Genomic DNA, 14,461 nt, shown 5'->3' with positions numbered 1-14,461 from the left:
ATGCAAAACAGAAAAAGAGACACAGATGTACAGAACAGACTTTTGGATTCTGTGGGAGAAGGCGAGGGTGGGATGTTTCGAGAGAACAGCATTGAAACATAATTTTTTTAATGACTTGATCTGAAAAAGAATATATTTTCCAGTTGTTGAGTACTGGGTTCTCCATGTGTTTATCAGATCAAGGTTCTTGAATGTGCTATTCAAAAATTCCTGATGAATGGGGACTTTTGGTGTAATGGGTGTAGAGGTTAAGTTTTGCAAGATAAAAAGAGTTGAGATTGCTTGTACGATAATGTGAATGTTTTAATACTTCTGAACTGCAGCCTTAAAAATAGTTAAAATAGTTAAGTTTTAGATTATGTGTATTTTACCACAATTTAGAAAAAGATTTCTGGCTTAAAAAAAAAAAGAACACTTCTTGGTAAATTATTCATTTTATCATTATTTTATGACTCTTTATTCCTTGCAGTGCTTTTTTGTCTAAGGGTCTTATTTTGTTTGCTATTAATATAAGTGTGCCAGCTTTCTTATGTTTAGTATTGCTTGGTATGTCTTTCTTTACTTTCAGCTGTCTGCATCCTTATTTTTGTCCTATATAAGTCTCTTAAATATCATATAGTTGGATTTTGTGTAGATATAATTTCTTACATCCAGTTTGAGAGCTTGTCTTTTAATTAGTGAGTTTAGTCCCATTTATATTTTCTCTTATTATTAATACATTGGAATTTATTTCTGTTTTGCACGTCCTATTGACTGTGCTTTTCCTATGTTTCTTTTTCTTTTTCTACTTTCCATTGTACCAATCCTGTTTTCTTTATCTTCTTTTGTCTCTTCATTTCCTTTTCTACTCCTGTTCTGATATTGTTTACTCTTATATTTTTAGCACATTTTTCTTGCCTAAAGTTAATCAGCTGAACAATTGTTAATCTCCTGAACAATACAAGGGCCTCAGAATGATTTCATACCCTCTCTTGCCTTACACATGTGTTCTTATCCTCTGGTATTTAATTTCCACTTTATTTCTTCGACTCTAAAAGTGATTGTCATGGTGGTCATTACTGTTATAATTACTACTTCATACAGTCATTTCCTATTTAGATTTATCCATATATTTAGCAATTCTTACCATTGCCTCATGTACTTTATTCCTTACTTCTGGATTCAGTTTCCTTCTTCCTGAAATGAAATTTCCTTGTTTTGTTTTCTTTTAGTAGTTCTCTCAATAAAGAATCATTGCCAAAAGTAAACCATCTTTGTTTTTCCTCTTCAATAGTCACTTGGTCAGAAAAAAACTATTTTCATTGCTTTCTCTTTTCTCTTGTCGTGTTAAAGGATATGCTATTGATTTAATTCTCATTTCTTTTTAGATAATGTCTTCCCTATAATTGGTTTTAATTTTTGTTGTTATATTCACTAGTTTGTTTTAGACTCCACATATAAGTAATATCATATAGTGTTTGTCTTTCTCTTTTTGACTTATTTCACTAAGCATAATACCTTCCAGGTTCATCCATGTTGTTGTAAATGGCAAAATTTCTTTCTTTTTAATGACTGAGTAGCATTCCATAGTGTGTGTGTGTATCTCACATCTTCTTTTTGCATCCATCTCTTGATGGACATTTTGGTTGCTTGCATATCTTGGCTATTGTAAATAATACTGCTGTGAACATTGGCATGCATATATCTTTTCAAATTAATGTTTTTGTTTTCTTTGGATATATACTCAGAAATGGAGTTGCTGGATCATATGGTGGTTCTGTTTTTAGGTTTTTGAGGAACCTCCACACTATTTTCCATGGTAGCTGCATCAATTTACATTCTTACCAAATCTCTACAAGGGTTCCCTTTTCTCCACATTCTCATGAATAACAAATTATTTGTGGTCTTTTTTGGTGATAGTCATTCTGACAGATGTAAGGTGATACCTCATTGTGGTTTTGATTTGTATTTCTCTGATGGTTAATGATGATGAGCATCTTTTCATGTGCCTGTTGACCATCTGTATGTCTTTGGAAAAAAGCTGACTCTTCAGGCCTTTTATTTTTTAACTGTTTTAGGAGACAGATCCAAAAAATATTGCTATGATTTATTCATGTCAGAAAGTGTTCTACCTACGTTCTCTAAGTTTTATGATTTCTTACATTTAGGTCTTTAATCCATTTTGAGTTTATTTTTATACATGGTGTGAGAAAATGTTCTAATTTCATTCTTTTACATGTAGTTGTCCAGTTTTCCCAGCACCACTTATTGAAGAGACTGTCTTTTCTCAATTGTATATTCTTGTTTCCTTTGTCATAGATTAGTTGACCATAAGTGTGTGGGTTTATTTCTGGGTTTTTTTCCTGTTCCATCGATCTGTGTGTCTCTTCTCGTTGCTGACATCACACTGTTTTGATTACTGTAGTTTTGTAGTATAGTCTGAGGTCAGGGCATGTTGTGCCTCCAGCTGTCTTCTACTTTCTGAAGATTGCTTTGGCTACTCAGGGTCTTTTGTGTTTCCATACAAGTTTTATAATTATTTGTTCTAGTTCTGTGAAAAGTACCATTGGTATTTTGATAGGGATTCCCTTGAACCTATAGATAGTTTTACTATTTTTATCTTTGTCTTTGGTGTTGTCCCATTTCACTGACATGATCTAAGTTTAGATTTAGTGTTATTTGCTCAGCTAGAATTCATGCTTTTTGTCTCTCATTAATTCTGGACATATTCTACATGTCTTCAAATATTCTCTCCCCTGGTCTTTCTAGTCTGTTCTTCAGCAATTCTGTTAGATATATGTTAGTTGTATTTATTCTGTTCACTGTTGTTTAACCTCATTTTCATATTTTCATCTCTTTGTCTCTTTGTGATGAATTTTCGATAATTTCTTCAGCTCTGTTTTCTAATTCATTCTTTTATCTCCTGAACTAATCTTATATTTGTGTCGCCTACTTAGTTTTTAATTTCAGTGACTTCTTTTTCATTTTTGTCTGTTTTTTTACTCACTGTACCTTTTTCAGTCTTTTGTTTTCAGTTCCTCCTTTAATAAAGTATTAAGTATACTTATTTAATAGATTTATTTCTAGTATTCTGCTGCTGCTGCTGCTGCTGCTAAGTTGCTTCAGTCGTGTCCAACTCTGTGCGACCCCATAGACGGCAGCCCCCCAGGCTCCCCCATCCCTGGGATTCTCCAGGCAAGAACACTGGAGTGGGTTGCCATTTCCTTCTCCAGTGCATGAAAGTGAAAAGTGAAAGTGAAGTCGCTCAGGCCTGTCCGAGTCTTAGCGACCCCATGGACCGCAGCCTACTAGGCTCCTCCGTCCATGGATTTTCCAGGCAAGAGTACTGGAGTAGGGTGCCATTGCCTTCTCCAATTCTTCTGCTAGAGGAGGTATACTCCTGCTGTTTTATATCTTCTAATTCTCACTCATAATGGAGTGATTATTCCCTGCATATTTATAGTTTTGGATTGTGAGCTTATCTTTAGTAGGCTTTTGTCTCTTGAATTCTGGCACCCAGGATGGAGCAACATAGCTACATTTACTGATCGGTTTGTCCATCAGACTCAGAGACAAAAAAAGTCCTTCGTCTACTATAGTATCTCCATCTCATTTACAGGCCCAGCAGCTACCCAAGTACATAGCCTCTATTGCCCCTTCTCCTATTTGGGGTGTATGTGACTGTCAACCACAAGAGCCTCAGATGTCTGTAGGTCACTTTGATACATAAAAACCATGGCATCTTTTTCCCACCAATCTTTTGTACTTCGCTAGTCACCCCAACCCAGATGCAGTCCCATCCAGCAATGGAAGCACCACACAACATTACCCAGTAATGTTAACTCTCTTGTTCCCAAGGAAACTGTGCTATGTAAAACCAAGGGCATTCCCAGGCTGGCCTGGTGTTAACCCTTTACTCACAGATCGCAAGGTCTTTTGCCCTGCCTAGCCATTCTAATCATTCTGTTATCAAGATTGACTCCCAATTCCCTTCACCAGGGGTATCCACAGGCTGTTATCCTTTGTTTCTAACTCTGGTAATTCGTTTTACTTCTTTGAGAGTTCAGTTAGCTCTCAATTTGAAAGGGTGCTTACCCTACCTTGTCAAGCATTTGTTGATACTTTTAGCATTTCTAGGTGTTGATAGCAAATTTTCAGATTATCTGCTTCAAAATATTACGTTAGAAAAAAGTGTGAAACTACTCAAACAGCCTGAGTTCAAATTCGAACACCTCTTTCCAGCCATATAATCTTTTGCAAGATACTTATCCTCTGTGAACTTTCTCTAAGCACAATGTGGGAATATTAGTATATACCTTAAGTGGTTGTTGTGAGATTTAGTTATTGTCAAGGGTAAAGCTCAAACACCCTTAACATGGTTTACAAAGTTCTGATCAGGCCTCTGCCAAAGTCTTCAGCCCCTTCTTCTCACACTTCCCAGACGTGCTCCAGTATAATAAATTACTTACACATCCTAAATTGTCCTTCTTCTCTCTAATCTTCCAAGGCTTCATACATAGTGTTCCTTTTTTCTGAACATTCTCCTCCTTGTCTGTCCCTTCTGACTATTCTTACTAATCCTTTGTACCTCAGCTTAGATATCAGTTTCTCCAGGAAGTTGTCCCTACTGATCCCCAAGCCTGGGTTAAGTCCAATGAGAGTCGCATGTGCTCCTGTAACATCTTGCATTTGTCTCTTGTAGCACTCAGCCTGTTTACTTGTCTGAGCATTACTTGAGAGGAAGGATTTTTGACTCTTGCTCACTCTTGTATACCCAGCTTCTAACAGAGAGCCTGGCACACAGCTCAATACACGGCAGCTATTCTTTTTATCAGCACCTTCATCTGTCATAATGCTCAAATATCTGGTTGTTGTATAAATAACTCGTTAGTATGCCAAGAAGCTTAGAGTTAAGTTACAAGACTGACAAGGGCATGTATTGTTGCAGAGTCACCTTTTAGGCCTTTGTTTTTTTACTTATTCAATCAATCACCCTTTTCATACTAGGAATTAACCCAAGAGTGTGATGAAAAGAAATCCCAGTATGATAGCTGTGCCGCAGGCCTTGAAAGCAATCGGTCCAAATTAGAGCAGGTAAGAGGATAGTTCTTATTTTAACAACCTAGCAGAAACTGACTTTGTATGCATGTTTTCACTACGCCAATGTCAAAAGATTCCCAGATCTTTATCCTCATGCCTTGAGTCTGTCTACCAAGCTGCAGAGATTTTTATTTCTTCAAACTTGATGTACACACCCTAAATTCTCCATCTGCACCCCTACTGCCAGAGTCAAGGCCCCATCATGTCTTTCCTTGACTACCACAGTAACTACAACCTCCTCTCCCCTTCTACACTGGCCTTTCTAAGGTTTATTCTCCATAGAGCAGCCAAAGAAACCGGTACAACACTTAAACCACCTTCTAACGGCTTCCTGTTGCACTTAAAATCTAACTTCAAAACTTTGGTTTTCAAGACCCTACCTGCTCCATGAACTTCATATCCACATGCTCTCCTCCTCACCCACAGACCCCAGATATACTAGCTTTCTTCTTGTACTTCAAACAGGCCAAGCCTGTTTTCTCCTCAGGGGCAGATTTTCATATATTCTTCTCTCTCTGGGATACTCTACTGCCAGCTCTTTGCCTTTCTCTCTCCTTTTCTTTCACCATTTTAGGTCTCAGCCTAAATGTTACTACCTCCTAGAGGTCTTCTCTAATCACCTGTCTAACTTCGCCCACTCAATACCCCTATCACATTGTACTGCAGAATTTTCTTCATAGCACTTACCCTATCTGAAACTGCCTTCATTACACATTTCCTTGTTTATATCTGTCTCCTCTACTTGCATGAGAGCAGGGACCTGTCTTGTTCACTTCTCTGTCCCCAGCACCTAACACAGAGGTGGGCACACAGTAGTTACTTAATAAATAATTGAACTTATAGGTTGTAGAGTGATATGCATGGTATCTAGAAAAGATTGCAACCTAGCCTGATACAATAAAGTTTTGGCACAGAAGAGGAAATACTCTGATAGTATTTCTTTTGTTGTGCATTTGGTTATCCTTTCTGTATCTAATTATTCTTTCAAAAATATTGCCCACTTAAAATTACGTTTTAGGAAGTCAGAGGGCTCCGTGAGGAGTGTCTTCAAGAAGAAAGTAGATACCATTATACAAATTGTATGATTAAGGTAAGACAAAGAAAATTGGATCAGAAACTTTTCTGAGATTTTTCTGTATCAAGGACTTAACCTAAAACATAGTCTTTCCACTTAGAACCTAGAAGTACAACTTCGTCGTGCTACTGATGAAATGAAGGCATATGTCTCCTCTGATCAACAAGAAAAAAGAAAAGCAATTAGGCAAGTAATTTTGTTGTTTTTATATTGAGTTACTTAATTTTTCATCTATAGAAGATAAGATGGAATTATACAGAGTACCTAAATAAGCAAATAGTAAAGATATTATTTAGAATTAAATCTTGTTGAACATCCTCTGGGTACTCCAGCCCTCCTGACTAAGTAAGAATACATATAATTTTTCTTGTTTGCTTCCTTACTTTTTATTGTGGCAAAAGACATATAACATAAAATTTGCCATTTTAACCATTTTTAAGTGTATAATCAGTTGTATTCATTACATTCAAAATATTATGCAACCATCACCACTATATATTACCAAAACATTTTCATCACCTGAAACAGAAACTCTTATAGCCATTAAGCCACTTAATCCCCATTACTCCCTCCTCAGGGATAGATATGGGCTTCCCAGGTGGCGCAGTGGTAAACAATCCGCCTGCTAATGCAGGGGACACAAGAGACTCAGGTTGGATCCCTGGGTTGGGAAAATCCCTTGGAGTAGGAAATGACAACCCACTCCAGTGTTCTTACCTGGAAAATTCCATGAACAGAGGAACCTGGAAGGCTATAGTCCATGGGGTCACAAAGAGTCAGACACAACTGAGTATGTATGCATGTAGGATTACATATAATTTCATAGTTGCTTTTTTATAAGCACTCAATTTAGTCTATTTTTAAAGTCCCACATGGCCTGGACTCTGATCATTGGTGTGCTCATTGTTGCAGCTCATTCTGAGCTCATTGTGAGCAGCTGCACTTCAGCTAGAAATTCTGTGATTGCAGAGTGCCAGCCTTTGAAACAAAGAATGTATAAATACTACTAGTCCTTATATGGTGATTTTTTCTTTTTGTAATCCTAGCATACTATAACATAATAAATGCTGCCTTAAAAATACGTTTATAGTTGAATTGCTAGCTTTGAAAAAAATGCAGTAGTGAACAAGATAAACTTTCTTTGGCCCTTCATCACAATTCAAATGTTTTGCTTTTACCATTCAATAAGAACTCAACTGAAGTGTAGAATTCACATTTATTCAAGGTTGAAGTTGAGATTTTTAGTAGCTTATACATTGATACTTATGATTCAATAGACATGAGTTTGAGCAAACTGAAGGAGATAGTGAAAGATGGGAAAACCTGGCATGCTGCAATGCATGGGGTCACAAAGAGTCCGACATGTCTTAGCAACTGAACAACAACAGTACATTGATATTATAAAGAGGAATCTAAGAAATAGAATGTTTTACAGAGTCTAAATTTTTTAATATAATGCAAGCCAGGCTGAAAATATCCTATAAATAGGATTTTATTTGTAATACTCTAGCATATTAAACATACTGAATGTATTTATTCAAATTCTTTTATTGCATGTAAATTTTGCTCATTAAATCTATATAGTCAATGTTCACTAATGTTGACTAATGTAAGAAGTTAATTTTGTTCTTGAAAAGTAAAAGTTTTAGAAATTGTTTGTTTTCTTCCAAAGTTATCAATAGAATTAGTAAAGAAGGAAACATTGCTCCTGAGCTATTGGTTTTCTGATCTGTTTTCTAGATAGATATTCCTCTTCATCGTTTTTATTTATTTATTTTTTGGCCACACAGTGCACCATGTGGGATCTTAGTTTCCCAACTAGGGATGGAACCAGTGCCCCTGCGTTGGGAGTGAGAAGTCTTAACCACTGGACTTCCAAGGAAGTCTCCATTATTTTAAAAATCATTGTAAATCTTTACCATTCCTCAGTTTTCCAATAGAAAAATATTGCACCCTGACTAGAGAAGTACATGGTAAGAATATTTAGGAATAAAACGGAGTTATACTCTAAACTCACTGATACATATTTAATATTTATTACTAATATAGACAATATTTTTTATGTCATTTCATTTTCTATTTTTATGGTACTTTCTGGTAAGGCCAAAGGTCTAAGAAATTAGCTTGTTTTTGAAAGATCACCTGTAAAATGTAATTTTATTTAAAGAGGCAGCATGTTATGTATCAAAGTACTAGAAAGGGACTCAATAAAATTTTGTTTCTAACGTGATTTTTCCAGTTCCTAGTTTTGTGACCTTGGATAAATCACTTTTTCATCTATAAAATAAAGAGAACAATATATGCCACAGGAGCTCAAGTTCAACGTAATGTTTGCAGCAGTATTTTGGAATGATATAGTATGAGTTCCTGAAGAGTGAGGACCCTGTTTGTCCCTGTTTTCTTCTTGAAATTCCAGGGCATGCTTGGTATAGAACAGGTGATCTGTAATTACTACTTGAATAAATCAATTGAATAAAATTACATGTTAGTGTTATGAGCATGCACCTACTGATTTCTTGATAAAATAGAAATGGAAATCCTAAAACAATTTGGACATTCTTCAGACCTGGGGTAATAAATGAATTATTTAAAGTTCTCTTAATTATAACCATACATTATTCTGAGTAACATGTCATTTATATCCTCTGAGCTGTTTTTCATTGGAGAGCTAGAAAGGCAAATAACATTAACTTAGTGTCTCATAAATTTTATGGGCAAAATGAAGGTTCATCCAGACTGGGTCTGTTCCCTTTTGCTGTTATTCTTGTGCACAAATTCTACCTTCACTTCATCTCTGTAAGTACTTCGGGTACTTCTGATTGCCATTCTTTCTGTTCTAAAGGCATTAACCTCCCTTTTTTACACAAATGCAAATCTTTCTTCACTTAACCTGTTAGAGTTTGTCTTTGTGGTTTATGATTTCTTAGATTCCCAATTTTGTGTTATGTAATTTCTTCTTAAGTACTGCTGTGTAGCTTTTCACAGAAATATAGTCTTTTTCCATACAAATTTGAGGTCTAAAGTTTCTCTTCTTATCATTGGTTCTGTTGTCCTCGTTCTTCAGTCTTTGTCCTTAACACTTTAAATCTCACTTTTTGTCTTAAAATATAATTATACTTTTGTTTAAAAATACCATATGATATTATTTATATTTTTATGTTAAAAATTTATAATTTTTTAGCTTACAAAAGAAATATTTATAAAAACAAAAAGTAACCATTATCAAGTATAGTGCACAAAAATTAAATGTTGTCTACATTGCCATACCTCATTTATCTAGAAGTCTGTCTAGTTTAGTATTTATAAATCTACCTCATTCTCTTTTTCACAACTCTGTATTATTCCTTTGAATGGATGTACCATAATTTATTTAAACATTTCCCCATCTATCAACATTTAGTTGGTTGTAGATTTCTACTACTGTAAGCAATGGTGAAGTGAGTAGTCTTTGCTTTTATTTTTATTAAGTTTTAAGAGTTTTTCTGTAGGAAGGCTTCATAGAAGTTGGATTGCAGGATTAGATAATATTTATTGTTTTGTTTTGTTTTTTAATGTGTGTCTTCTCTCTTTTCTGCAAGCCTTTTCCAAAAAAGGGTAATTTAAGCAAATGTATTGCTATTTTTTTAAGTGTAGATTAACTGGAAATAGTACCTAATTTCTTACCTGATATTTTGCCTTTTTTTTTTTTTACTTATATTATTGTTTATTAGATGAACTGACTAAAGATTAGAAAAGGGAGTGTTTGATAATGGGTTTCATTCTGATTCTAGTACGCTAAACTGTATTATCTAATATATTTAGATAGATATGTTGATTTATAATTTAGTTGTATGATCAAATCAATTGAACTAAATGTAAACTATATCATTATATTGACTCCCCAGGGAACAATATACCAAAAATATTGCTGAACAGGAAAATCTTGGAAAGGTAAGAATATTTGTTTTTTAATGTGTACATAATTCAGGTTTACAGGACATGGTTATGTCATTGTCAGGTTTTTTTAAGGTTTATAGGGGAAATTAGAACTTTCTTACTCCCTTTCAAAAATGAAGACTCTTCCTTAGAAATTTATTTTTATAAAAGTGAAGACACATAGATTTGGGGGGGAAGGGGGAAATCTAGTTTTAAATAAAAAGTTCATGCATAACAAAATGCCACGTGTAATGAATGAACTACAAGTTTCACATTATTCCCAGGTATCTCTGTTTAGAAGATAAGTATAAACTTACTCATTTATTTTGTTTAATAAACACAAAGCTCTTACTATGAGCCAGGGCCTGGTCTAAGTTCTTTACAAACATTGACTCAGTTAAAAATAATCGAAAAACTTTACTTAAGATATTCACTCCCTACCTGCCAGTCTTATATGAGGACTACTAAAAATAGGGGTGTATGATTGAGCTTTGTTTTTCAAGTTCTCTGAGACACTCCTAGTGGAAGAGGTGGTAGGGGCCTTGACCATCAGGAAGTAAATGACTAACTGATTTCTCTAATTGATTCTAATCTTTAATGATTTTAAGACCATGTTACATAGTGAATGCTAACCATGCTTCACTATACATCATTTTATCTGTTTCTTACTGAGTTTCACTACTGAAAATTGAAGTTTCCTCTTAGTTTTTGTAATAGGAGTGTCCAGTTTGTATTATCATTTGTTAGGAATTGTTAGCTGCAGTTTTTCTTTTAAAATACTGATTATTCTGGAGTCACAACTGAACCGGAAGAATTTAAGTCTTAGCACTTACTAGTATGTGTATAGTTAATACCAAAGTCATTAAATTTAAACTTGAAAAAAAAAAATACTGATTATATGTCAGTGTCTCATTTCAGTGTTCTAATATTCTTGAGTCTGCAACCTGGAAGTGATTTTATATACATAATATACATATAGGCTTTTCTGTTCTGAAAGTACAAATTAACAATATGGCTTTGCTTCAGTCAATACATTGTACGGTTTAGCTATTGGATACTTTCATGTTCAAATGTATGTATTTGAATCAAGTTGTACACACATTTGTACAGTATTTTAACTAGAGATTTTGGGGGCTTTAGGATTTAGTATGATTGTCAATAATTGACTTTCATCCAGATATTTCTTAAGTGAAGTAATGTACTTTTTTCATATGAAAATATTCCTCCACTTCATTTGTTTAGTATCTGAATGGATGTTGTATATAGAGAAATATTTGCCAAATCTTGAATGCTTTCATAGACCCAAACTTAATGGCTAAATATGATTATTCTTTCCCCTCCTAGTGTAGTGTTTTATTATATTGCAAGATTTGAGAGGAAAGCAGTAGCAGTGGTCTGACATCAAGCATGTTTGAGCAAAATGAGCCATTGATTAGCTCATGCCCTGATTGTCTGGCTGTATCACTTAAGAAACAAAGCTTCTTGATTCTCTCACTCTTAGAATAGATCTAAAGTTTCAAAGCAAACACAGAATATACCTAGGCTTTCAAATTGACAATAGCATAAGTCTTCCAAACCAGCAGACTGGACATCCACAGACCTCCTCAGGCCAGCCTGAGTTTCTGAAATTAGACCAAGCTATAGTGCTACAATTCACGCTATCATATACTAGACTTTGCCTTACCAAGTGCGGTGGAATATGATACTCAAAGTTGTCACTTTCCCCCTCCTGTACCACCTCCTCCTTTTAAGAACAATGAAATCTATGACAAGTATTTTTTGTGCATTGCAACTATCCATAAATCTGTAGTACATGACAGTAACATTAAAAATAAATTATAGACTAAAGTCAGTTGTATTCATAAAGTTAAAGGTTTTAAACACATGTGGTTATGAAGCAAATTAAATTTAATATTTCTGATACAGACAATGCCCGCATCCTGTCTTTGGTTCTTTAAATAGCTTTTACAGGTTGTTAGGATTTTTGAAAAAGGAATTATTCCAATATAAGAAAAGTTACAGTTAAGTAGTACCTTAATCTTAAAATCATGTTCAATACTCTTAAAACTCTTGATCTGACTTACTACTTTTGTTTTAGTTTATGAGGATAAAAATATTTGTTGTAAGATACTTTATTTGTAACATAGACTTAAATAGATGTATTTGCATGCCAGGCATTGTGTCAAAAATTTGCTGTTTATACTTAAATTATATTTTCTCCATTCTGTTTTGTTTTGCTGTCTGCTATTAACTTTGCTTTTCTTAGCCATAGGTGGGAAGGGCAGTCTTTAATAAGCATTTTGAATCTGGCCTCAGTTTAGTTTAGCCTCTTATTTGGGCAAGTACTGACCACCGGCCTTCTCACTTGTGTCCTTAGATCAACTGTTAGATCAACCCTGCATACTAAAAGAGGAAAAGATGGGGATGTTCCCGTGTAATCTGTTTGTGTCTTTGCTTGTTTTTCTGCCCTTCTTGGTGATTTCTCACACTCTGTGTCAGTGAGTGTATTTCTGTTACTCTGTGCTTCCTTATGTGTGTCCTGTCATCTCTGTTTTCTCTTCTTTCCTTCCTACTTTTCTTTCCTCTCATTGTCTCTCAGACTTTGTGCAATCTTTTCTTTGTCACTCTTCCTTGATTTGCCATAATACAGAGCCAAAGAACAGTTCGCAGTTTACTGAAAAATGTTCCTATTCCTGTTTATAATTTTAGTCAGTAAGTAGAACAGTATTGGAGGGTGGAACTATATTTGTAGGCTATTAGTAACAAAAATAATTCTGATAAGGATCTGAGCCTTTTTAAAATATCACTGGACCTTTTCCTTGAAGAATATTTGCATACAATTTGATTTATTTGGGCATAGAACATACCCTTAGGGTATATTGATTCAGGAAAGAATGTAATATTTAATAATAATAACATATATAACACATGATAGCTTGTAATTATTTCTATATCTATTATCATGTGAAAAATAGTATTATAAAGCAGATACTTTTATAATTACTCCTATTATTAACCTTAATTGACAGTTGAAAAAACTACAGTCCAGAGAAATTGTCTTCCTTATGGCTAGTGACAAAGCCAGGGTTGGGACTCAAGTCTTCTGACTTCCAAAATATGCATTTTTTATATACCATGATACTGCTCCACTTTCCTGATTTCCTTTATTTCCCCCTTCTTTTCTATTTTTCTGTCCTTTTTAGCTTCAGGTTGTCTTAGAGCTGTCATAAATTTAATTAACTTTTATCATCTTAGCTTTCATATATTATCTGGTTTAGCTATTACTTATCAGATGTACAAAGCATACCATATTCTTCTGATTAGAGCAGTAGAAGTAAATCCCTATATGATATTTAATTATTCTTGATTTTTTTTTTTATGCTAGAAACTCCGGGAAAAACAAAAAGCTGTACGAGAAAGTCATGGTCCAAATATGAAACAAGCAAAAATGTGGCATGATTTTGAACAATTGATGGAATGTAAGAAACAGTGCTTTCTGAAACAACAAAGCCAAACTTTCATTGGTCAGGTAATTCAGGAGGGAGGAGAGGACCGGCTGATACTCTGAGCTCATGTGTCATTGTCTGGGGCTTTAGTTGGCTAGCTATAAGCAAAATCCCATGGTGTGTTTCTTTTTTTAAGTGATTTGTTGAACATTTTGCTTTCAGATTAGCCATTCCCTATTCCCTATTAAGTTTTCATGGAAAATAATGCTAAGGTAGATTTAGGTTTTAAAAGTGTCTAATATGAAAAAGAGGCTTTTATTATTTCACTTAGTTTATACATCAGTGGTGTCTTCTGTTTTATAAGACAAGAGACTGAGTTTACTGTCTTTAAATGTAAACACATGTCCATTAAGAAACATGTAAGTTTTTGTTTGGACATAATAACCCAGTGGCTTATTGTTTTTCTTAATCTTTTTTTAACTTTAGAGAAATCTTTTAGGAACTAATATCTCTTGTTTTGAAGATACATTTATCTGAAGTTCAGCAATTCCTACAGTTTCACTTCAGTTTCTTTTTCTTCTGTACAATTCAAGAACATTTAATATTTTGAATGGCATATTTGTTCTATTTGTATTGTTTAAAGGCAAATAAAACTTGGTGCACATATCATGGCTATTTAAAATTTAGTGTAAATTTTAAATCTTTTTAAAGTAAGTATTCGCCTATAATACTGTACTAAATTTGAGATTATTGCTTATTTTCACCAAAAATCTAACACAGTAGGTTCTGGGCATTATTATTTCAAATATAAGAAACTGTCGAAGTGCCTCCAAATCTCTGCTTCATCTGGACAAGGTATCTGAAGATGTCTTCAATTTTTTCTTAAAGACACTAAATTCATATGCTACCCTTTACTTCATTTCAGTTTCAATATACTTTTTAAATT

General features: G+C 34.2%; 1 protein-coding gene across 1 annotated transcript in view; it reads left to right on the top strand.

Moving 5' to 3' along the window:
• The window catches only part of IFT81 (intraflagellar transport 81), a 90,842-nt gene extending 76,639 nt beyond the window's left edge, over window positions 1-14,203 (top strand). Inside the window, exons 15-19 of the mRNA XM_061141944.1 lie at window positions 4,987-5,073; window positions 6,098-6,169; window positions 6,255-6,340; window positions 10,039-10,084; window positions 13,455-14,203. Of these exons, the coding sequence (XP_060997927.1) occupies window positions 4,987-5,073; window positions 6,098-6,169; window positions 6,255-6,340; window positions 10,039-10,084; window positions 13,455-13,637 (474 nt within the window). The 3' untranslated portion in view covers window positions 13,638-14,203. The remainder of the gene's footprint in view (window positions 1-4,986; window positions 5,074-6,097; window positions 6,170-6,254; window positions 6,341-10,038; window positions 10,085-13,454) is intronic.
• The last annotated feature ends 258 nt before the right edge of the window (window positions 14,204-14,461 follow it).

This window comes from Dama dama, chromosome 5, assembly GCF_033118175.1.
Source record: "Dama dama isolate Ldn47 chromosome 5, ASM3311817v1, whole genome shotgun sequence".
Lineage (NCBI taxonomy): Eukaryota > Metazoa > Chordata > Mammalia > Artiodactyla > Cervidae > Dama > Dama dama.
This window is presented reverse-complemented; position numbering and strand designations above follow the sequence as displayed.